The following is a 25,000-nucleotide window of genomic DNA, read 5'->3' as shown; positions in this document are numbered from 1 at the left end:
GTATATAAAAATGTGCTGTAAACTTCCATCTTCCATCCCTGCCCATAAATTTCCCTAATCTTCTCTGAAAGCTTTGTGCGGAGGTGGCCGTCTTCATCTTCCTACGAGCAATCTACTTTACGTAAGAGGAATGTGTCAAGATACCACCAGAACTGAACTTGGTTTCTGTGTACACAATTGCTGCCGCCTTTTGTGTTGTGGAGGAGCGATTGAAGAGGCCTTTTTATATAGCGTTTTGTTAACCTTGGCCAGTCAGTATCCTTCCCATTAAAAAAAAATGGAAAATAAATAGAATTGCATAGGGCGGGATGGTTTTCTGCATTGCGTGGGAGTCAGGGATGTAGTGTGCTGGTGGAGCGGCTTTTATAAACATTTCTTATTGAGAGAAGAGAGTGTGGTAGAGTTGAGTTTTTTTACCTTGGTGGGGCGGGGAAATGGTAAGGAAGATATAGGAGAGGGGCAAAGGAATGGGGTAGTATTGCTATTATTAGGGACTGGACGGGAAAGAGAAAAAAATGAGAGAGAGGTAGGGAAGGGGCAGAGGATGAAGCATTTTTCACTGGAGGGGAGTGGGGAGAGGCAGGGTAAGTGGCAGTTTTGCTCGATGCGGTGCGGAGTTTTTGCGGGGTTGAGTTAAAGGGAAGGGTGTCTTGTGTTGCGGCCGGGGGAGTTTCGTTACAAAGAGGGTGGTTTTGGCGAGCCGTGAAGGGGTAAGTCGAGCAGAGAAGGGTGTTGCCCAATGGGAGAGTCAGGCTTTCGTAAGTTTTTGTCCTGTTTGGCTTCTCTGCCGGACCGGACCTAAGCGCGGCGCAGTTCGGCCACCCCCAGTCGTGTGTGTAGGGTGTGTCTGTGGGCGCAAGTCATCACACCCACTCACACTGCCACCTCTTTGTTTGGGGTATGCTGATTAGTCACTGCTGGAATCTTCTTGGTTTATCCAGCTGTCAGTCACTCACTCAGCGTGGTCGACGGCCTTGGCTGTGTTGGTAAAATATGTTTGCTTCTAAGTTAGTTTATTAAGTTACTTTTTGGGTAGTTAATTTGTTAGTTAATTAATTTGCTGGGTAGTTAGTTACTCAGTTCGTCAGTTAGTCAGTTAGCGTTAGTTTGTTCGTTGTTTGTTTTTTATTGTCTAATGTTATCAGCGCCATATGACCCCGTGTTGTTGCGGGCCATGAAATCAATCAGTCCATCAGTCAGTCAATCAATCAGTTTCGTGTTATTCCTGTCTCACTGCCTTAACCGTACACTGTTCCGCCAAAGTTTCTGTATTGAGTCATGTATATCCTGAATCTTCATATCCCAGTGTTGTGTCGTTGCTGTGTGGTCGGAATTATTTTATGCCGGCGACGCCTCCACGTCCACCCACCTCAAGTCACTTTATTTGCATCGTTTCCAAAATTGAATCTTCTTGATATTTGTCAGAAAAAGAAAAAAAAATCAATCTTTAGTCATCATTCCTAAAATTGAATTCATCTGATGTTTACCCGAAAAAAATACCATTTTTTTTCCTCAACAGAGTTTAATAATAACTTTGAAGCTGGAAATGGTACAGTTTAATTTAATTCCACGTATTAACTTAATTAACTAACTGACCCCCGTCCCCCTCACCCCTCCCATGCCACGGACTACGCAACATTAACAATACAGCAACAGAAATAAGTCCCGGGCGGAATGGGCAAAGTTAGCGGCGAGCGGGAGGCAGCAGAAGAAACACTGAAGGGAACAGACACGAGCGCAATGGCAGGAGAGTGGGAAAAAGCGGCGAGGTGATGACGTGATGGAGGCTTTTTATAATGGATGACGGAGATGAAAGAGGAAAGAGCGAGGAGGACGGGAGGAGGAGGAAGAGGAAGAGGACAGAGGACAGAAGAGATGGAGGTGGGAGAAGAGGAGGAAGAGAAGAAAAGAAGAAGAATGAGAAGTAGGGAATTACAGATAAATAGTGAGAGAGAGAGAGAGAGAGAGAGAGAGAGAGAGAGAGAGAGAGAGAGAGAGAGAGAGAGAGAGAGAGAGAGAGAGAGAGAGAGAGCGCATCACCACCATCGCCACTCTTCTCTTCTCCCCCACCCCTCTCCCCTAACCAACACTATCATCATCAGGAAGTATGTGGAAGGAACAGAAGCCTCCATTTATATCCATTAAGGGCAGCTGGGTAGTTTAAGAAAGCTTGATAAGAGGAGAAGGTAAGCCTGTAGAGAGGAGGTTAGGGTGTCAGTATTGGTGTGTGAGTGGAAGGGAATGTCGTGTGACTTATCAGAAGCATGAAGGTCAGGAAAATATACACAAGGGGCGTGGTGAAGAGCAACGCACCGTATACGTATAAAAGATTGCTGATTTCCTGCGTTTTTTTTGTGTGTGTGTTTTTTTATTTATTTATTTATTTTTCTTTCAGATTCGGGTTTAAGATTTTGTGTTTAGCGTCTCCCTCCTTCACTTTCCATATCCTGTTTCTATGTTTGGGTTGGGTATTTGAAGGTGTTGGTCTGTTTTTGCGTGTATGTTTCCAGTGTGTGTGTGTGTGTGTGTGTGTGTGTGTGTGTGTGTGTGTTTGTATTAGTTTTCCCTTTCGTTCACCTTCCGATTGCCTTGTCTTTATCATGGCACATTTCCCACAAAGTTATCTTCGTTTCCTCTCTCTCTCTCTCTCTCTCTCTCTCTCTCTCTCTCTCTCTCTCTCTCTCTCTCTCTCTCTCTCTCTCTCTCTCTCTCTCTCTCTCTCTCTCTCTAAGAAAGCTTGTATTCCCGTCCTCTTTCCGTCCTCATCCATGTAAATTCTTCCTTCCGCCATCGTGCATCTTCCTTTGTTCACTCTAGTAAATGTATAAGTTTATTGCTGACTTTGTTTTCATTGGTGTCTTCTGCCTTTCACATTTGGTTATCACTTATGTTTATTTCCTTTTATTGCCTTATATTTTCCTTTATTGCCTCTTCCATTTTCGTTCTCCGTCGCAGCGTGTAGCACTTCTCCTCTCTTCTGTTCGTCTTCCTCCTCCTCTTCGTCTCATTCCTCTTTCCTCCTTTCCATCACTTTTCCGATTACCTCTTTCTTTTGCTTTCTCCTCCTATTTATAGCCTCCCCCTCTCTGCCTGCTTTACTTCACTCCTCGCCTCTCTGCCTTCCTTTCCTTTCTTCCTTTCAATCTCTCTCTCCTTTATATTTCCTCCCCTTCTCCAGTCTTCTTATCCAATCCTCCCCATCTCTGCTGCCTTCACCTCTTTCTCTTACCCTTTCCTCAGCCTTCCTCCTTCCCTCCTATCTCTCCTTCTTTACTCCCTTCCATCCTTCCATCTCTAATCTCTTTCTTCTCCCTCGTCCCTCGCTAAATTGGGAGGGAAACGAGGTCAGGTCGCCGCCCCTCGTCAGTCGTCAGGTCAGGTCAGGTCGTATGAGGACCTGAGCCGGTAATGGTGCTGGGACATTTTCTCTGATCGGGGATGAGGTACTGTACTGGGATTAGGGTTAGGGCCCGCGCGCGCACACACACACACACACACACACACACACACACACACACACACACACACACACACACACACACACACACACACACACACACACACACACACACGACAGGGAGTGATACGTTTTGTCACTGCTTATATATGCTTATGACAGCAAATACATTTCCTGCTAAAGGTAACTGAACTCATCCGCTTCAAACTAATCAAGGACTCGATGTTTTTTTTTTTTTCTCTCTCTCTCTCAAGGCTTATCAAACATTTACCCAGACATACGTAGTGTTGCGTCTCCCGGGCAGGCGGCGCGAGAAACACTCAACATCGTATTCTGTCAATTAAGAAGCAACAAACTCCCATCGGTCTTGACTCGGTGCAGCATCATAAATTTGCTCCACGTTAGCCAACTAAAGCGTCAGTCAATATCAGCGTTGCCGCCACGGGCTGGTTTCGCTTAATTTACCATTTGCATTTGTCGACAAAACATCGGGTTCGGATTGTGGGGGATGTGTGCTGACTGAATCCATTTATAATTCAAACACAGTATTCGCCCCACTTCCGCCGGCTTGTGGGGTGGAAGACTGGTCAGCTAAGGAGAGGCCTTGGACGAGGCTAGGGTGTTGGGGTGGTTGTGGGGCGTCACGATCCCCAGCCAATCACAGCTTAGTATCCACACCGGGGAGTCGGTAAACAGGTAATACCAGCGTTGGAGGGACGCACGAAAGACAGATGACGTTCATTATCACCTGAACCTAGCCAGCCAGGCCTGTGTGCGCACTGCGGCTGCGCTCCGTCACGTTATTCCCATGAACTTTGACAATTGCGTTCCGTCTCAAGGTCAGTCGGCCACGAAGTGCAGAGGGGAAGAAAAAATAGACACCTTTCTGTAAGATTCTATTTCATTTTTTCTTGCTGTTTAATTTACAGAAACATTGGTCCTTTATTGTTATTTTTTGTTGAAAGAGGAGGAAGAGGAGTGGGCACTTTCCTTTGTGTGTGCGCAAGCTTTACTATCGTCATTTCAAATCAAGTTAGTGAGTCAGTTTCCTCCCAATTTCCTTCTTCAGATACTTGATAGGCAGAGGTTGACGCAACACCTTCATTCCTTTACTTCACGCGGCTGTTCTGTGTATAGTGTGAAGTGGGGAGTACCGTTCAGTGGTGATCGCTGGGAGGCATGGCAGTGGAGTTGGCAGTGCTTCTCTCTGTGTACCCATCAGTTTCACCTGCAAACACCAAGCGGGGAACGTCATTGTGCCCGTTTTTCGCTTCAGTTGATCTCACTCGTATTCCGGATTGCTTTGTCTTTCCTTACTTTATTGAATTAACTAGTGTTATTTTCGTATTTGCAACATTTATGATATTTTCTTGCATGTCCGTTTTATTGTCTCTCCTTAACCACTTTCTTTGTTGTCTCTCCTGTGCGTCAGGAGGTGGATGAGACCTTGAACGGGACCTCACAAGCTCACACCTGTCTATACCGGTCGGTCGCGCGAGGGTGGGGAAGAGCCGGGGAGAGGTTAGGAAGAGGATTGTGTTCAGCTGCGGTGGGAGAGAGCGAACAGAGGGAATGGATCATGGGGGCAAGACACAGGGAAGGGAGGGGGAAGGTTAGGTGAGTGGGCGTGTGGGTCATAGGTGGTGTGAAGGAGGGAAAAGAAAATGGGTGTGTTTGCGTGGGTGAGGAGATAGGTGGGTTACGGCAGGGGCTTAGAGGAACAGTGAGGAGATAGGTGGGTTACGGCAGGGGCTTAAAGGAACAGTGTGAAGGGAACGAAGGGAAGGGGGAGGGTCTTGGAAAATGTTAATGATGGTTGTGTTACAGGATGAGTGAGCAGAGAAGAAAAGAAAGGCTGAAATAAAGGTCAAGAAGTAGGAAAATTAGTGGAGGAAATGGACAGAGAAAAGTAAGAGAAAGCGTGGGAATAGAGATAAGGTAGAAGAGGTGGATAAGGGGAAGAGTGAAACAAAAGTAAGAAAATATTCGAATGGAAGGAAGGAAACAAAGGAGAGAAATGAAAACCAAAAGTAAGAGAAGGGGAGGGGAGAGGAAAGAGGGAAAAAGGAAGGAGGAAAGCAATAATAAGAGAAGACAAGTAAAAAAAATAAATAAGTGGAAGAGGAGGAGAGGGAAGTGAGGGAGAGGGAACAGAAGGAGGAGGAGGATGGGGGTGGGGAGACGGGTAAGGAGGGGCAGAGGGGTTCAGCTGTCTAGGAAACCTTGCTGTGTCGCGGGGTTGCATTGTCTGTCTATCTTACTTCCGCTGGTGTTTCCTGGTCAACCCCACCCCCGCCCTTCCCCAATTCCCATTTTGTGCGCCAGACCTTCCACCCCCTTTCCGTTTTCCTTTGTGACTCCATGCAGCACTTAATAAACAATGGCAAGATGAATGGACGAGAGTTAGCCATTTACCAAAGTTGTTCACAGTGATGAGGTGAGAGGAGGAAAATAGGAATAGAAGAATAAACTGAGAATAAAGTAAAAGAAGAAAAGAGTAAGAGCAAGAAGTAGGATGTGGGCGAAAGAAAGATGAGAGAGAGAGAGAGAGAGAGAGAGAGAGAGAGAGAGAGAGAGAGAGAGAGAGAGAGAGAGAGAGAGAGAGAGAGGATATGGTGGTGGTGATGGTGGTTGTAAGGGATGGTACATCAGCTGACGCACCAATGTAAACAAGAGAACAAACCAGTGAACTTTTAGGGTCAGGGCTGATGCAGGTGATGGTGATGGTGGTGGTGGTGGTGGTGGTGGTTGGTAATGGCCTTGGTGTTCTTGGTAATGTCCTTCCTTTCTTCTCTTATTTAACTTCCTTAGTTTTAAAAGGCAACACACTGACCAGGAGCTTCGAAACAAATTTAGAAGAAAGAGAAAGAGAGGGGAGAAAAGAATCTTGAAGCGTTGCCTCTTGAGAAGAAAGCAGAAGAGTTCCCAAGGGTGCTAAAAGGGTCAGTCTAGTCGAGTCTCCTTAGATGCCTTGATGCTTCACGCTTGCAGTGGCGATAGTGATGGTGGTGGTGGTGGGAGGTCGGCTTGAAGGCTTGAAGGAAATGTAGCGTGCGTAGTTGTGGTGGATCGTACGAGTAGATGGCGAGAGGTGGAAGTGGATGGTTAGACTTTTAGAACGAAGTGGATGACATAGTAATTAAAGGAATAAGATACAGACATGTTGGTTTTTACGTACGAGGCGGTTAGTGATAAATTACACTATCTAATCAAGAGTAAGGGGGTTAGAATAGTGTCCTGAGGAGTGGTGGTGGTGGTGATGGTGGTGGTGATACGGGCGTTGCAGTGATGGAGGTCATGGAGAGTGGAGAAACACGGCGAATGAGGTTGGTGAATAAGGATGAGGAGGAGGAGGAAGAAGATTTATGTAGTAGAGGTCATGGTAGTGGTGATGGTGGTGGTGGGTATTTTTGTGGCACTGGTGGTGAAGATCTTGAGTTGTGGTGATGGAGCTTGACTTGTTAAAGGGGAAGTGGTGGTGGTGGTAGTGGTGGTGGTGGTGGTGGTGGTAGTGGTGGTGGTGGTGATGATGATGATGAGCAGTAGGGTAGGCTGTAGAGGTGACGGCAGTGGTGGAGACAGGATGGAGGTGGCTGAGGGTTAAGGGGGCGGGGGAGCTCTCTCTCTCTCTCTCTCTCTCTCTCTCTCTCTCTCTCTCTCTCTCTCTCTCTCTCTCTCTCTCTCTCTCTCTCTCTCTCTCTCTCTCTCTCTCTCAAGCAAGCAAGTCATCAACCCCTGTGTCAATGATCTTGCTCGTGCGCTCACTCGCGCACACACACACACACACACACACACACACACACACACACACACACACACACACACACACACACACACACACACACACACACACACACACACACACACACACACACACACACACGTCGGTTACTCTATATGTCGCGTTTTCTGAGAATCCCTTCCAATTTGAATACCTGAAAGAGATCACAAGTGTGCGCACCTTCTGTGTGGAGAGAGAGAGAGAGAGAGAGAGAGAGAGAGAGAGAGAGAGAGAGAGAGAGAGAGAGAGAGAGAGAGAGAGAGAGAGAGAGAGACCAAGACTGCTTAGTTCCCTAGAGGTGATCTACCCTAAAAGTAGTCGCTTCTTTTCTTCTTTTCTCCTCCTCCTCCTCCTCCATTTCTTTTTTCTTCTTCTTCTTCTTCTTCTTCTTCTTCTTCTTCTTCTTCTTCTTCTTCTTCTTCTTCTTCTTCTTCTTCTTCTGAGAGAGAGAGAGAGAGAGAGAGAGAGAGAGAGAGAGAGAGAGAGAGAGAGAGAGAGAGAGAGAGAGAGAGAGAGAGAGAGAGAGACCATACCTACTCTAAACTAACCTAACCTTATCAAACCAAGGTAAACTCAACCTAATCTCACCTAACTTTCCACCATCAGTACAACAACAACAACAACAACAACTACTACTACTACTACTACTACTACTACTACTACTACTACTACTACTACTACTACTACTGCATTACCACCACCACCACCACCCACCCACTATCACTACCACCATCGTTCCTACTTCTTCAAAACTGCTGGGTACGTTGCGGGCAGCATTGGCGGCGGCCCAAAATAACCAAACCAAGGTGACACAAACTGATATAATCGTTGTAGAAGTGTCTGGTTGGTGCAGGCGGCGATAAGGAAGCGGGTTCTTTGTCTGGGGCACCTGAAAACGCACGTGGTGGTGATGGTGACTGGCTGAGGTGTGTGTGTGTGTGTGTGTGTGTGTGTGTGTGTGTGTGTGTGTGTGTCTTGTCGTGCCGTACGCTGACCCCGCTCCTACTAGTCTTAAACTGAGTGGTAGTGAGAGAAAAAAACGAAAAAAAAGTGAGGAAGGAAGGAGGAAAGGAATGGAAAGGTACTAGACAGGTGAAATTTGGTTAGGTTATGTTACGTGAGGTCAGGTTACGTTTGGTTAGGTTAAGGTAGTTTAGGTATCGTTATGTTATGCTAAGATGTGCTAAGCTAGTTATATCAAGTTAGATTACATTAGATAAGGTTAGGCTTGGTTAGGTTAAGTTAGGTTATGCTTGGGTAGGATACTTTAAGTTAGGGGTAGGTAAGGTTATTCTATTCTTCTTGGGTAGGTCATACTAGGTTGGATTATGCTCGAGTGCTCTAAAGAAGTAAGGATGGAAAAGTTTTATCAGTTAAGGCAAAGGGAAGTTTTTTTTTGTGTGTGTGTGTCTTGCCAGTGTTCCTAAAAAAAACTATGACTGACGATAGCAGGTTATGGTGCGTGGCTGTAGTGTGATGGAAGGTGATAGATGCTGACGAATGGTGATGGTAGCGATAGCAGTGGTGAAGGAGAGACACTTGTAACGGTATCTGGTGTTGCTGTCACGGAGAGGGGTTAGTTGTATAATATGATCCTGATGAGTGAAATGCAATAGGTGGTGGTGACTGGCCATGGCTTGTGATGGTGAACAGGCATGTACTTACTGTGTGGTGTGTGGGAGGATGGTAAAGGGCAGGGAGGAAAGCATGATGTGTGGGTGTTGATGAGGGGGTGAGGGGTGACGGGGTTGCGAGTGTGGTAGGGAGAGTATGGGTGATGAGTTGGGGAGCTGATGTACTGGTCATGAAGGGGTCAGGGGGTCATGAAAGTGGTGTGAAGGGTAAGTGTGATGATGGAAGGAAGAAGGTTATAGTGGTGATGAAGGAGTGATGGAGTTGTGAAGGTGGTGGTAAGGGTGATGTTATGGGTGAGGGTTTAATGATAGGGGTGAAAGGGATATGGATAGCTATATGGGGGGAGGGGGGAGTAGAAGTGATGAGAAGGGGGTGAAAGACTGGAGAGGAGGGGAGGGGGTGAAAATAAGTTGTTTGGGGAGCAGATGTAGAACAAGACTAGCAAATAACCTCACCTCGTTTATACATGAGAAACACACGTCTGGTCTTCTCATTTTCTTTCTTTCATTTACTCACCTTTGATATTAAATGAATGTTGGGTGAGTGCCATTTCAGAGAGGTGTGTGTGTGTGTGTGTGTGTCCGTCCGTCCCTGGTTGTCATCATTCAAGGCCAGATGATGAATACACACACATATATTCACATACGTACTGTACCACCACCACCACCACCACCACCACCACTACCATTGCCATTGTTGTTTGTATCACAGTATCTGTTCTGACTCCAGTGGCCGAGGTTGTCACTTTACCTTCAGCGTCGTAGATACAAAGCAGGGAGAACACAACAAGAGACATAACAACAAAGGCAGTGATAACGACAGCGGAGACTACGTAAACACTGCGTTGTTGTTGTTGTTGCTGTTGTTGCTCATGGTGGGGTTCCTCAGTCTACTTTCTTATAATTTTAGTTATTGTCGTTGTCGTTATCACCGTTGACATTATCATCATTGTTGTCGTCGTTGTCCTCTTAATTACAGCATGTGTTGTAATTACTACTACTACTACTACTACTACTACTACTACTACTACTACTACTACTACTACTACTACTACCACTACCACTACTACTACTACTACTACTACTACTACTACTACTACTACTACTACTACTACTATATGTTTTAACTGTAATAACACTTTTTTTTTTCTCTCTCTCTCTCTCTCTCTCTCTCTCTCTCTCTCTCTCTCTCTCTCTCTCTCTCTCTCTCTCTCTCTCTCTCTCTCTCTCTCTCTCTCTCTCGTTCGCTCGCTCGCTCGCTTCCATCCCCCACTAACCAGACAATATTGTTATTAGCATACGCTCGTATATGCTGCAGATTTTTGGAAAACCTCAGGCATGTACATTTAATCCCGGCAACTGATGCATAACACGGACATGCGCACGTATTTTTATGTATACACGCTTGATTATGTATAATGTATATGTGTTTGTGGCCGGGGCGTGATGCCGCACCCCTTGGCTCACTGTTATTTACGTATGTGTGTGTGTGTGTGTGTGTGTGTGTGTGTGTGTGTGTGTGTGTGTGTGTGTGTGTGTGTGTGTGTGTGTGTGTGTGTGTGTGTGTGTGTGTGCGCCATAATGCTTGGCGTGACGTGACGACTTCTTTCGTACCTAACTCTCCCTAGCCAGGTTTGGGTCAGGTTTTTTTCCACGAGTCATGTCATTTCTTTCTTTGTTATGTAGGTTAGTGCAAGGCAGGGCAGGGGAGGACAGAGCAAGATAGTACTGTTTACCTGCCATACACACCTTCGGGCAGGCTAAGAATGCAGTGGGTTATGCGCAGAATAGCAGGATGTTGGGTCAAGTAATATTGGACAGACAGCAGCATTGTAGGCCAGCCGAGATAAGATACGGAAAGAAAGTAGGTTTAGGAGGAGGTCAGTAGGCTAGGTAAGGCAGACAAGGGAAGTGTATAGTTTGAGTACGGCGAGGGTAAACTGTGGGAAGAACAGGATACAGTGCGTAAGTCATATTTCTTAAGTAGGTTAGGTTAGGTTACTTTAGAGTACGGTAGGTCAGGCTAGGCAACGTACGAAGAGATACAGTAGGCCTGAATACGGTAGTGGTTTGCTGAGATAGGTTAGGGATTGTTAGGTTAGGTTAGGTTAGGTTAGGGAATGTTAGGTTATGTCAGGTTTGGTTAGGTAAAATAGGTTAAATTAAGCCAGCAAAGTATATAAGAATAGCTTATATTATTAGACTATTGGAGGGCAGGGTTAAATATGATAATTGTTACGTCAGGTCAGGCTCGGTAAAGTAGGTCAGGTTAAGTTAGGGAAGACAAAATAGGAAAGGATGAGTTTGGGTTCAGTGATGATAGGCTGAGGAAGGTTAGGGCAGGCAAGGTTAGGTTAGGTAAACTAGGTAAGGGCGTGCGCAGTGACCCAGAGATGGCAGTGTGGCCTCAGCGTTGCGGCTCAAGGCACATGACACACACACAGCCACACGATTGCACCCCAAGAAGATGGTGTCGTCACGTTCATTCCTCCTCCTCCTCCTCCTCCTCCTCCCCCTACGTCCTCCTTTCTCTCCTCACTGATACGTCCTGTTTATCTCTCTCTCTCTCTCTTACCTTCCCTCGCTTCTTCACTGGCACGCCCTTCGCATCTCTCTCTCTCTCTCTCTCTCTCTCTCTCTCTCTCTCTCTCTCTCTCTCTCTCTCTCTCTCTCTCTCTCTCTCTCTCTCTCTCTCTCTCTCTCTCTCTCTCTAACACATTCCCTTTCCTTTTCTCCCTCCTTGGCACACTCCTCTTTCCCTCCCTTCCTCCCTCCCTCCCTCCCTTCCTCCACTCCACCTTTCCCTCTTCCCTCCGTCTCTCCCAGGCACGTTTCTCGCCACTCATTCGTCCCCACGGTATACGAACCCAGGGGAAGAGAGAGGAGAGGGAGGGAGATTGGGAGAGGGAAGAAGAAGCATTGTATTTGTATCAGAGAGAGAGAGAGAGAGAGAGAGAGAGAGAGAGAGAGAGAGAGAGAGAGAGAGAGAGAGAGAGAGAGAGAGAGAGGCTTACAAAGATATTAGAGGATCATTATTTTTTTCTTTTTAAAAATTTCACCTGAATATTGCAGTACCAATACCAGGGAATTTCGACACACACACACACACACACACACACACACACACACACACACACACACACACACACACACACACACACACACACACACACACACACACACACACACACACACACACACACACACACACACACACGCTTTAATAATAATTGTCACTCACCTTGACATACAGTTACCATTTCAATCCCCTTCACTGACAAATAGTTTTATGAGTTCAATTATACGACACATTTATTTAACTTTAGAGTGAGTTCAGTTAGGGAAAAAAAAAGTAATAGTAATACAAGTCAAATGAAAAAAAAAAAAAAAAAAGAAAGTTGCGTCTCATTTAATAAGTCTTGATTGTGGCGAGCGATTCAACGTAACTGTTTTGTGTCTGGGTTGATAAGGTGGAGGAAAACTTGACCTCATGACTAATTTTAGATTCTGGTGCAGATCGATAAATGACTGAAAATTGTGTTGATAGCGCTGAAAATATTGCGCATTTTTTTTTTTTTATCCCTGTTTTATTTAGTTTATTTTGTCTTCTTCTTCTTATCTTTTATGTGTGAAGTTAAGAGAGTTTTAGGTCAAGGACAAAGTGAAATGAAATAAAAAATAAATAAATAAATAGATAGATAAAACGAAATAAAGGAATGAAAACAAAACACTAAAATGAATACGAGTAAATACGAGTATCACATCCGAATATTAAAAACGAAGAACAATATGAATAAATTAAACCCCCCAAAAAAATATAGAACTGAAATTAAAGAGAGCAATAGCCGAATGAGAGCCCAAGTTTCCGCTCCAGTAAAGAAAAGGAAAGTAAGTGAAAGTTAAAAAAGAAAAAAAAAAGGAAAATCCCGAAGCAGAATCAATATTGAAGGCGACCTGATATTCCCCCTGAGATGGAGCCGCAAGGGGAGGCGCGGCGGGGATGAATACCAGTGCAGAGGAGCAGGCAAGCAGGCAGGGAAAGGCAAGGAAGCAGGGAGGCACAGGAAGGCAGAGACGAGGAACGAAGCAAATGAGCAGGGAACCAGGGAGTTGCAAGCAGGGAAAGACAGATAGCAGACAGGCAGGAAAGAGCAGTTAATAAATAAATAAATAAGGTAGAAGCAAGGAAGCAGGGAAGCAGGAAAGCAGTTGAATCGAGGAAAACACAAACAAGCAGGAAAGTAGGCCGAGAGGGGAAAGTTAGTGGCAAGCAGACAGGCAGACGGATACAGATGGATATACAGACCATCACGTAGGCAAGCAGGCAGACAGAGGTAGGCAGGCAGGCAGGCAGAGGCAGGGAAAGAGGCATATTGTCAGATTTATCATGTATTGTATTTGAATGAGGATGACGTAGTTGTATTTTATCACCAGCGTGTTATACGTTTTGACAAGAATTGTATTAGGGATTTAGGTAATGTATACGGACGGCCGAGTTTATGCTGCAATGGCCACTTGTATTTCACTCGTTTCGGTGCACGTGTTAGTACATTTAGCTAATATTGCAGGACAGCGTTGCAATATTCCCCGCCACTGCCCTGCATCTCTTATTTTTAGATTAGATTGTCTTATCATTTCATAACAGCCATATTTATTTTACTGTTTCTTGAGATATACCCCGTGTGTTCCTTATTCCTGCATACTTTAAGGAGGGTTTTAGTGAAAGTATAGTGCAATAGATCTAACTTTCTTTTTTCATAATTTGTTTTGGTGCTAAGTATATTCTCATTCCTCCTCCTCACTAAGCATTACTGCAGTTCGTCTAAAAGATACCAAACATTTTCCTGACAATTAAAAAAAAAAAAAAAAAGGGTGTGGCAGTACAGGGGCGCCAGTACAGTGTTGCATACCTGTGTTTCTGTTAAAGGCCGAGAAGGGGCGTCGCAGCTCCCTCATTAAAGGTGTGTTGTGCATGCTGGAGTACGCAGGAGGATTAATACCTGCAGGTGGTGCCGGAGCTTCTTCGTTAGACTTGTGTTGCATAGGTACCATGCTCTTTAATGATTCCAGGGTTGTGTTGCGGTGTATACCTTCATGTTATTGGGAGTGTTGCATAAGTACCATGCTCTTTAATGACTCAAGGCTTGTGTTGCTGTATATACTTTCATGCTTCCAGGAGTGTTGCGTTGGTACCTTCAGCACCTCGAGGATAGTACTGCGGTACCCTCATATATTTTGTGTTGCGTATCAGTGTGTCTCTTTAATATCGCGAGGGTAGTGTTGTAGTGCAGTACTTTGATATCCTTTGTATTCCATATCAGTGTTTTCCTTTAATAGGGTAGTGTTGCTGTTCCTTCATATCCCTTGTGTTGCGCCAAGAAGTGAAACATTAAAGAAGGAATATGAGAACTTAAGAAACTGAAGGAAAAACATAAACATGAAATCAGGTACCAAGATAGGAAGTCAGGGACACCAAACACCTTGCAAGATGCTCTATAAAAACAAGACACGTACTTTTCTCTTTAGTATAACTCGAGGACAGCATTGCAGTACCTTCACATTACCCCAAGTACCGCAAGTAACACCCTTCTCTTTAATAATCACATCTTTGTTCCTCTTCACACAAACAAGGACCAGCAACAGACACACCAGCCTGTCTCCTTCCTCCCTCCCTTTTTTCCTCCGTTCATTCCGTTCCTTCCATTCTCACAACGCCCCACACAATACTTGAAACTTGCGACGGTGAATCCACACCAACAAAGGAAACATTGTAACAAGCCGGCCTCGTGTGTGTGTGTGTGTGTGTGTGTGTGTGTGTGTGTGTGTGTGTGTGTATACGGGCGGTTCCTACACGCATAGCCCCCATGTGTGTGTGTTTGATGGCTGTCTGGAGTGCTTTGTGCTGATGACATGGCCCGTGTATCTCCCTGTTCTGGATGACGGTACTGGTAGAGAGAGAGAGAGAGAGAGAGAGAGAGAGAGAGAGAGAGAGAGAGAGAGAGAGAGAGAGAGAGAGAGAGATAGTCTGCAGATTTGTGATCAGAATTTAGTAGTAAGTGGTTGGCGACAACGAGGAGAGAGAGAGAGAGAGAGAGAGAGAGAGAGAGAGAGAGAGAGAGAGAGAGAGAGAGAGAGAGAGAGAGAGAGAGAGAGAGAGAGAGAGAGAGAATCGTCTGTAAATCTGTATAGAAAACGAATTCAGATGACTAGGATGTTGACTTCGAGGGGATGAGAGAGAGAGAGAGAGAGAGAGAGAGAGAGAGAGAGAGAGAGAGAGAGAGAGAGAGAGAGTGCGCTGTGGGTCTTGGCATCATCACACAGTGCCCCGGGTGTCAGAAGTGCATAGCATCCTCGCTCCCTCTTGGCGGACCCTCCCAAGTGCACAAGTTTAAGGTGTGAACTTGACCCCTGTAAGACCACCACCACCACCACCACCACCATCACCACCACCACCATCATCACCATCCACACAAGCAGCGCCGCCTCAAGGACAGAAGACAGGAAGGATGAAGGTGGAGTTTTATATTGCCTGGAAATATTGTTGAAAATTACTGTGCGATACATGCAAGGGTGTTTAGTTCAGTTACAAGTCGCAAGAACAGAGAGAGAGAGAGAGAGAGAGAGAGAGAGAGAGAGAGAGAGAGAGAGAGAGAGAGAGAGAGAGAGAGAGAGAGAGAGAGAGAGAGAGAGAGAGAGAGTTCAGTACGTATTATTTTCTTTTTATTGTATTCCATGTATCCTGTCTTTCCTGTCTCCTTCCGGTGTTATGTCACGTTTTCTCTCCGTGCATCGCCCCTTTTCTCCATAACCTTTCTGGAGCCTGTCCGCAAGGTTTACAAAAAAAAAAAAAAACATTAAAGGCGAGTTTTCCTCCACTCATTATTGATTTATTCTCGTATTTCGTCTTCCCTTCTTCACAGCTTCTTCACAATCTTTTATGTTTTATCCCTTTAAACAACATAGTCACTTTATTAATTAACATGTTTCGTGACCATCATCATTATTATTGCTTCTATTATCTTTCTTCTCCCTCGTCCTTCCCTTTTCTTCCCTTCCTTCGGGCTACAGCCGCTGCTTTTACAATTTGTCATCGTCACCACTATCATTAGCATAAAACTAACCTTAGCAATTAGAGGACGAAAGAAGAGTATGTAAAGGACACAAGTGAAAGTGGTGTTGGCTGCAGGAGGAGGAAGAGGCCGGAGGAGGCGGCAGAGGCAGCGCGCGGAGACAGCTGGGCGAGGTGGGCGTGGCGGTGGTGGTGTGGCGTCGTGCCAACTGTAGGTACACACACACACACACACACACACACGTACACAGAGGGAGAGCAGGGTCCAGTAATTCAGTTATCGTGCATTTTCTACGATGTGAGTGACGATTGTTGTCGATGTGCCACGTATCTGTTTTCTTTCCTTTTGTTACACGAGTACGTGCCTTCTCTCTCTCTCTCTCTCTCTCTCTCTCTCTCTCTCTCTCTCTCTCTCTCTCTCTCTCTCTCTCTCTCTCTCTCTCATGTCGGTGGAAAGCAATGGAAGGCATAATGGTTGAGAGAAAACTGCTTCGTTGTTTCTCACAGGCGTTTTCTGCGAAGCTGTAGAAAGCTCGCCATCATCGACTTTGTGCCTGTCGCCCGCCTGCCAGCCTCTGTGTGTGTGTGTGTGTGTGTGTGTGTGTGTGTGTGTGTGTGTGTGTGTGTGTGTGTGTGTGTGTTGCATGGTTTCCCTTATGTATATGAAGGGGAAAACATTCAGAGAGCACGGAAAAAAAAAGCTAAGAAAAGTTTTAAAACTCGAAATCCCAACATTAATTTAACGTGTGTGTGTGTGTGTGTGTGTGTGTGTGTGTGTGTGTGTGTGTGTGTGTGTGTGTGTGTGTGTGTGTGTCCACTTAACCCACTCCGTCCTCTGCTACACGAGACATCATGCACCCCAGAGTTGTTAATTATCACGAGAAGCGGCGCCCTAATCTCTCAGTGAGTGTAGGAGGCAGGAGCAGGCATTTCCGGCCGTGATCCTGGCGGTGGCTACGGTCATGGTGGTGGGTGAGGTAATCGTGAGGCCGGTGCTCGGAGCGGCGGGCTGGGTGGCGGGGGTGGATGGGCGGCGGGGTTTGGGTGCATGGACGGGTGGGTGACCTCGCCCTGTAGCACGGTGCCTTCCAACACACTCGTATAATCAAGACGTTTGTTGTGTTCAGACGGATCTGCCTCACCCGCGCGCGTCTCCCTTTGTTGATGTAATGTAGCCAGGCTTTTCTTCACCCGTTCACGTCTTCAGAGCTTCTATAAGGAAAGAAAGCTATATGTATTCATTTATTGTACCATCACCCGGGTACAGAGTTGGTATTCAGTCTTGCTTTGCATTCTTGGCTTGTATATATGCGGCACCGTTCTCCAGCTGGCAACCGAGGCGTGACGTCACAGGGTTGATGCCTACGATTGACGCAAGGATGGAAAAGGGAATTACACGTTTTTTTTAATTTGTTTATATTTGTCTTTGGTTTTGGCGGTGCAGCAGCCAAGTTAGGAGGCGGAGGAGATAGTAAAGGGTAAAAATAGTAGATAAGAGGACGGATGGTGAGGTTGAGCTCAGTAACAGCGGTCATTCCTTCTGTAAGGGACACACACACACACACACACACACGCACACACACAGGATCGAGTTGCCCAAGTGTGGATTGGCATCAGATGAAGCCTTTGTGGTGAGAGTTCTCCGCTGTGTTATGATCCTCCGGTCGAGAGGAGAGTGACTGAAGAGGCCAAGAAGGTAATGGCGGGCAAGTGTCCACCAGGAGAAGGTGACGGAGGTGTGGGCCTAAAGTTAAATTGAAGCAAAGGGAGGGAGTTGTTGCTATGTCGGAGGGAGACCCCGCCCTTCTTCCCTCCCACCCTTCGCCCATACTTCTCACGCCAGGAACGCCCATAGAAAAAACCATTGACAATACACAAAGCTGGTCACAGTGTCAACATTAGAATGCATGTACTACACTAATCTGTATGGTATTGCAGTATGGTTTTCTTTACCTGGTTGTTTGCGTTGGTTGAAAGCTTCATAAATCTTCTGAAGGGGATTTTGCAGTGGGAGGATTTTTACGTTAGGCGGCATTGCGGGTGCCTTGGTGGCTGGCGAGTTTTTGCAGCAAGTTGATTGACCGTTGAACCGTTTGCTGTGCTGCTGGCAGTGTAGGAAATTGTATGTGATCAGATAAGTTATGGAAGTATATGTGTTACACTTCAAAGCAATACCAGCAAGTCACCTTGATAATTGACACATGTTGCAATACCTACAGTACAGGTGGCGGATCAAACCTTTACACCGTCACCTATGGTCTGAGTAATGTGGATGATGATGATTCCTTGTCACTGAAATAAATAGGTGATATAATATATTCATACAACAAGTCCTTTCTCTTACCAGTCTCGGTCTCTGGGTGCCTGCATGTCCCCCTCCACGGCCTGCCTGGTAGTGGTAGTGGCGGCGGTGGTGGTGGCAGGAGCAAGCGGGCTGAGGCGGCTGATGCAACGTCTCGGTCTGCTTGAAGCTCCTGGTGATGAACTGACTTGACGAGTTGTCTATTGGTTCGGTTATATTCAGAAGCTGTTGTCAGGCTACGTTTGCTTGTTAAGTCTGGACGGCAGCTGGTCATGCATTAATATTGTGCAATAATTTTCCTCCCTCCCCGTTCTCTAGTTTTTTGAAGTTTTATAATCCCTATACGTTCCCCTAGGCGTCGGTAACTATTCATATACTGAAATATTAAGTGTGCACTTATATTTTATTCCGTGTTGATGAATGTGCATTTCCATTGAAAAACATTTTACCAACGATTTTCAGAATTGGTACTACATTTGAACTCAAATTCAGTAATCTGATTTCAGTCCACATTCTTTCCAAGTCACGATCGTTCTCAGAGACGAGGAACATTGTAACAGCCACGTAAACGACCAGTTGGAAGTGTGCATGTGTCGGGGAGGGGAGGAGGCTGAGGTGACGTGGTGGGCTTGTGGTTGGGGGGAAATGATGGGACGAGATGCGTGGGTTGCATGAAAGGGGGCGGGTGGGTTGGGGGGGAGTGATCTGGGAAGGGCGCGGGGGTGAGATAAGGTGAGGTATTGCAGGGCACGAACTAGTCCCTGTTTACTGGTCACTTGTTGGCCATCACGTTGTCGAGGGCGAGTGGGCGTTATAAATGTGTGGGTTGTGTAATGGTTGATGGTTAACTTGTGTGGGAGTGACGAGTTCCATACGTCTGGCAGCGTGATTGGAGGGGGCAGGATCATGTTATTCTCTTCAGTCAGGTTTCATTTTCTTCAGCGTCATCTCAATTTTTACAGCGTCATGTCTCGTTTTCTGTAGTATATTATTCTTCAAATGTTATGTAGTTGTCCATAGTATTACATAATTCTGGAATATCCTCTTTTATTGAGCATTGTCTCGATTTTTCTTTGTTTAACTCATCCCGTTATAATCCATATTCCACATCTGATTTTTTTTTTACTACTGTATCATCGGACTTGAATGCCCCAGTATCTTTAAACAACATCAGGTTTACCTTTGCGTCCCATTATCTTGCACATCCTTTTGTATTTTTCCATCATCTAATTTCCTTTTAAAAACAATCTCACTTTGCACACTTCTTGTGACGCTTAATACGTGACACCTGACATGTTTTATGCCAAGTCACGCATCCTTGCTCGACTTAATAGGAGCAGTCACGATAATATGATTTTTTAAAGACAAATTTCACCAGAAGAGTTAATGTGAAAATCTCCTTTATATAAAACTCCTGAGTACGTCGGAAGGACACGTTCCCTGATAGCCTAACCCCTTCCTTTCGTTAGACGGTAACGGGAGAACAAGTGACGTGTGTGGGATGAGACTTGAGACTGTTCGGGGGTGGCATTCGATACTATGATTTGCTGCTGTGGACCCCATTGAGCTCAACACGCGTACCCTGGAGTTATATGTGGACTGTGGCTGTGTTTTGCGAACTTGAAAGAACGGGCGATGTTAACGTAAAAGGTAAAAGGTGATGGCAGAGTGGTAGCTGTAGTTATTGTTATTTTGTTTGTTTATTTTTACAGGAGAGTTTAAGCATCATTATATCCTTAATTACTTGCTAGACACTAATATCACTGAACCACACAACACTAACGGAAATATTACGGGAAAACTTAACTATAGATTGTTGTGGAAATTGAAGTAGTAAGAGCGTGGTAGTTGTGGCTGTTTGTTGTTATTTTAGTGGTTATTTTAGTAGTTATAATGATGGTGGTGATAGCGGTGGTGGTTGTATGATGGTGACGGTTGTAAGTCGCTGGCAGTGATGATGTGATGATGTATGTGGGTGATAATGGAGGTGATGGAGTGCGTACAGTTCTCTCTCTCTCTCTCTCTCTCTCTCTCTCTCTCTCTCTCTCTCTCTCTCTGGATATTGTAGTAAAAAATGGTGTTTTGTTTGACGGAAGCGGGATGACTCAGGTGGCGAGGAAGGTTTCAACAGTGTGATGAATCTTAGGAACGTTATGAGGAGGTGAAAGCAGTACGCGGAAATGACAGTGACTGAGTATTTGTATGTTCCCCGGGTGGCAATAGGGTGACAAAGCACAGGGTGAAGACATAACTGTTGCATTATTATTACTATTATTTATTTACGTATTTTTCGAATTGTGGTAGTAGGATGACAATTCAAAAGCGAAGACATATGAATAGTATTTTGTTATTGTTGTTTCTTTCTTTCTTTCTTTCTTTCTTTCTTTCTTTCTTTCTTTCTTTTCTTCTTCTTCTTCTTCTTCTTCTTCTTCTTCTTCTTCTTCTTCTTCTTCTTCTTCTTCTTCTTCTTCTTCTTCTTCTTCTTCTTCTTCTTCTTCTTCTTCTTCTTCTTCTTCTTCTTCTTCTTCTTCTTCTTCTTCTTCTTCTTCTTCTTCTTCTTCTTCTTCTTTGACTTACAGTAGGATGATACAAGGAGACGCACAAAAATACTGCTATACACAAAATTACATAACTTGCATACCAGGATTTACAACCATTGTATTACAGATCAGTCACGCTGCATTTACACTGGTCGATAAGAAACTTTCTTTACCCACTGCCGCGTCTCTTCGGTTGAGCGGCTGTAGTGCTGTGTTGGCACGCTTGCTACACCTGACTTCGTGAACCCGGAACAGTCACGTTACTCGCTAGGTGTACTGTGCTTAAGTAATGTGCTGGCGGTGTGCAGAAGATCCTCGGCAGCAAAGTGGTGTATAGGTATTATTTTTATTATTTTCATTATATGCATCGTGTTTCTTCATCGTAATAACCGTTTTTTACTTGCCTCTCATAACAATGCTGGCTGACCATGACACATCTTACTCTCTTCCGCAGCTGTATATATCAGTGTTTATATACAGGGTTTCCTTATAGTCCAACAAGTAGGTAAAGACAACTGTAAACACGGTGAGTTCTTTACGTAAACCCCTGCGGCGCCCACACTTGGGTCGTCACGGTGTGCGCTGGCTTTGTTTACCTGTGACGTGAGCCAGGTGACGTCACAGCCATCCACGTGCGCTTGCCAGGTGTTGCCCCATCAGGAGAAATCCCGTCCAGCAGCTTGGATGTGACCTTTCAGTGGGAAGTGTGCGTGCAGAGGTGTTGGCCAGGTGTGGCTCAGGTGTTGCGTGGCACTTTGGAATATAAGGGCTTTATATTTACGTTCATATATTTTTCCTGGTGTTCTGCGTCATGTAGGATTTGTATTGGGGCTGTGTTGTCGTCCTGCTCAGTGTTTATTTTTTATTACCACAGTTTCTGTAATTTCGTGTTCGAGTTTAAGCACCGGGCTTGTTTTTTATCGCCTTAATTTAGCCGCTTGGTCTCTGATGTGGTGTAAGACTTATATTGGGCGCGTGCTGTCATCCTTTCTAACCTTTATTTTTATCGCCTGTGAGACGTGATCCCTTTGTGTACGAGTTTATTCACCGTATTAATCTTCTAATTTTTATGTGTGTGTATTGTGTTGTGCAATCTTGTTAGCAGCTCAGTGGAGGTTATCGAAGCGTGGTAAGCTTTGTCAAGTTTTTATTTTCAAATCTCGTTTTCCTCTTTCAAGGTTGTGTTATTGATTTTTTTCCCTCTCTCTCTCTCTCTGCTGCAGGAGCTGACGGAGCTGCATCACGAAAATGTAGTGGCGTTGCTGGACTGCAAGGTTAGTACTCCGTGACCTGCCTGCCGCCCTGCCCGCCTGATCTGCCTGACCTCTTCCCACGCCCTTCCTCTCCGTGCCTCCTCCCTTACTCCTCTTTCCGACTTTTTTTTTTTTCCTCTCCTCCCTCATTATTCTTCATTTTTATCTTTCCTTCCTCCTCACCCTCTCTTCTCGTGGATCGTTTCTTCTCTATTTCCTCGTATTTTCTCTCCAAATATTTTTCCTTCTCTCTCACTCTCTCTCCATCTGTTTCTTTCTATACTATGCTCCTCAGCTCTTCCTTCTCCCTTCACTTCTTTTTTTTTTTTCTACTTTTCGTCTCCTCTCCAGTTCTTTTTTCTTCCCTCCTTCCTTACTTTTTTTTTTTTCTTTTCACATACTTTTTTTTTCTCTCTCTCTTACTCTTGTGTCTTGCTCTTCTCCCTAATCCCGCCTCTTTATTTTCCTCGTATTCGTCCTCTTTATTTTGCACCGCCCTCATTCCCAGCTTGCCCCGCCCACCTCTTTCCTTCTTTATTGTCTTCACTCATCGTTCTTTCTCCCTCCTCCTCGCTTCGCCTCTCCCTCCTTCCTCCTTCGTTGCTCCTTATCTGTTTCTTCCATTTGTCATATCTCTCGCACCGTTTTGCTTGCCTCTCCCAGATTCTCTCTCTCTCTCTCTCTCTCTCTCTCTCTCTCTCTCTCTCTCTCTCTCTCTCTCTCTCTCTCTCTCTCTCTCTCTCCTTTCTTTATATGTCCTACTTCTTTCTCATCCTTGAACCGTCTTCCTTTCTTGTCTAACTTTTCCTCTCTCTCTCTCTCTCTCTCTCTCTCTCTCTCTCTCTCTCTCTCTCTCTCTCTCTCTCTCTTCTCTCTCACTCTCTCTCTCTCTCTCTCTCTCTCTCTCTCCCAGTGACGTGACCTGCCTGGCTCACTCTCCCTGCCTCCCTGTCTCCCTCATCATTATTTCTCCCTCACCCTCACCCTGCTTGGCGCCATCACCTTTGTCCTCTTCCGTTCCTTCACCTCCAACGTGCTTACCTTCCCTGTCACTCCCATCACCCCTTCACCTATTTAATTCCCTCCACCCCCCTTTCCTCCATTTCCCCCTGTTCCTGATAGGTGGGCCTTTTTGTTTTTCGTCTTTTGGTTCTCTTCTTCCTTTCTTGCATCTTCTTCACTCCCTTCCTTTTATTTCCGTATCTTTCATTATCATCTCTGTGCTACGTTGTGTCTTTCATCTGTTGTGTCTTTACCTCTCATCTTTCTTCTTTGTTTATTTTTAGTGTTAGTTTCTCCTTAATTTTGCGTTTTCTCTGCTCTTTCCTTCCATTTCCTGTTTCATCACCTCTTTATGGCTTTATTTCTCTTTCTTCCCCTCCCCTTCCCGTTCCTTCCCTTCCCTTCTCTCTTCTTGACCTGTTTCTTTTTTTTTTTTTTTTTCATTCATTTTTAGTTTTTCTTCCTGTAGTCTTGCATTTTCTCTTCCTTTCCATTTCCTGTTTCATCACCTGCGCTCCTTTATTTCTCTTTCTTCCCCTTCCCTTCTCTTCTTTCTTCTTAATCTCCATCTCTTTCCATCTTTTTTTTTTTTTAAGTTTTTCATTAGATTTCCTGTTTCATCATCACTTTAATCCTTTATTTTTCTTTCCATTTCCCTAATCTTTGTTCTTCCTTATCTGTGTTGTTGCTCTTTGCTTCCTCCATCTCTAGTTTCCTCTCCTTCACCCACGTGTCTTCTTTTTCTTTCTTTTCCATTCCTTTCGTTATTACCTCTATCTTTATCCCTCTTCTCCCCTTTCACTTCTCTCTCTTCTCCTTTTCTAATCTTTGTTTCTCTTTCCTTCTTCAGTTTTAGTTTCTTCTCTTCCTGTCCATTTTCTTTCTTCATCCATTATCCCTGACCTGCTTCTCTCTCTCTCTCTCTCTCTCTCTCTCTCTCTCTCTCTCTCTCTCTCTCTCTCTCTCTCTCTCTCTCTCTCTCTCTCTCTCTCTCTCTCTCTCTCTCTCTCGGCCTCGCTCCCGCCGCCTACCGTTTAAATGTATTGTATTTCTCTCAAACATTTTGCCTTTTGATATTATTGTCTGGGAAAAAAATATGAAAGCCTTGTTACTGAAAAAGTGTTCGGTGGATATCTGTTCTTTTATCTTGGGTCTGTATCAAAAAGCTTCCTGGTGTGTGTGTGTGTGTTTGTAATAAGGTTTCCGTGTGTGTGTGTGTGTGTGTGTGTGTGTGTGTGAGTGTGTGTGTGTTGCCTCAAACCTTGACGCATGAACGCCTTTTCAGTTTAGTCACAATACACACATAGCCTTTTTCCTTGTCCCCTCCTCCTCCTCCTCCTCCTCCTCCTCCTCCTCCTCCTCCTCCTCCTCCTCCTCCTCCTCCTCCTCCCACCCACACGCCTCCTTTCCTCGCCAACTTTAACTCCCTCTCCCTCTCCAGCATCCCCAGCCACTCCCCAGCTGCCACACCCGAATTTGGATTAGATAAGTCCCGGGCAACAGAACCGCCAGTCACGAAGGTCTCTCACTTTATCCGTGTTTTATCTTCCTATCTGTTAATCTGTCTTTCTATCCAGTGTGTGTGTGTGTGTGTGTGTGTGTGTGAGAGAGAGAGAGAGAGAGAGAGAGAGAGAGAGAGAGAGAGAGAGAGAGAGAGAGAGAATTTGTTTACTTTTTTGTTTGTCTGCCTGTCTGTCTGTCTGCTTGTCTGGCTGGCTGGCTGGCTGGGTGGCTGTCTAGCTGTTTGGTTGTCTAGCTGTTTGGTTAGTCTAGCTGGCTGGCTGTCTAGCTGGCTCTCTCTCTCTCTCTCTCTCTCTCTCTCTCTCTCCTCTCTCTCTCTCTCTCTCTCTCTCTCTCTCTCTCTCTCTCTCTCTCTCTCTCTCTCTCTCTCTCTCTCTCTCTCTCTCTCTCACACACACACACACACACACACACACACACACACACACACACACACACACA

The 25,000-nt window shown here is 45.2% G+C and overlaps 1 protein-coding gene across 2 annotated transcripts in view; it reads left to right on the top strand.

The window, feature by feature from the left end:
• The window catches only part of LOC135100016 (serine/threonine-protein kinase unc-51-like), a 104,060-nt gene that overhangs the window by 55,695 nt on the left and 23,365 nt on the right, over positions 1-25,000 (top strand). For both annotated transcript variants that reach the window (XM_064002844.1, XM_064002843.1), the window contains exon 3: positions 22,007-22,057. In XM_064002844.1, coding sequence (XP_063858914.1) covers positions 22,007-22,057 — 51 coding nt within the window. The remainder of the gene's footprint in view (positions 1-22,006; positions 22,058-25,000) is intronic.

This window comes from Scylla paramamosain, chromosome 4 (genome assembly GCF_035594125.1).
Source record: "Scylla paramamosain isolate STU-SP2022 chromosome 4, ASM3559412v1, whole genome shotgun sequence".
Classification (NCBI taxonomy): domain Eukaryota; kingdom Metazoa; phylum Arthropoda; class Malacostraca; order Decapoda; family Portunidae; genus Scylla; species Scylla paramamosain.
This window is presented reverse-complemented; position numbering and strand designations above follow the sequence as displayed.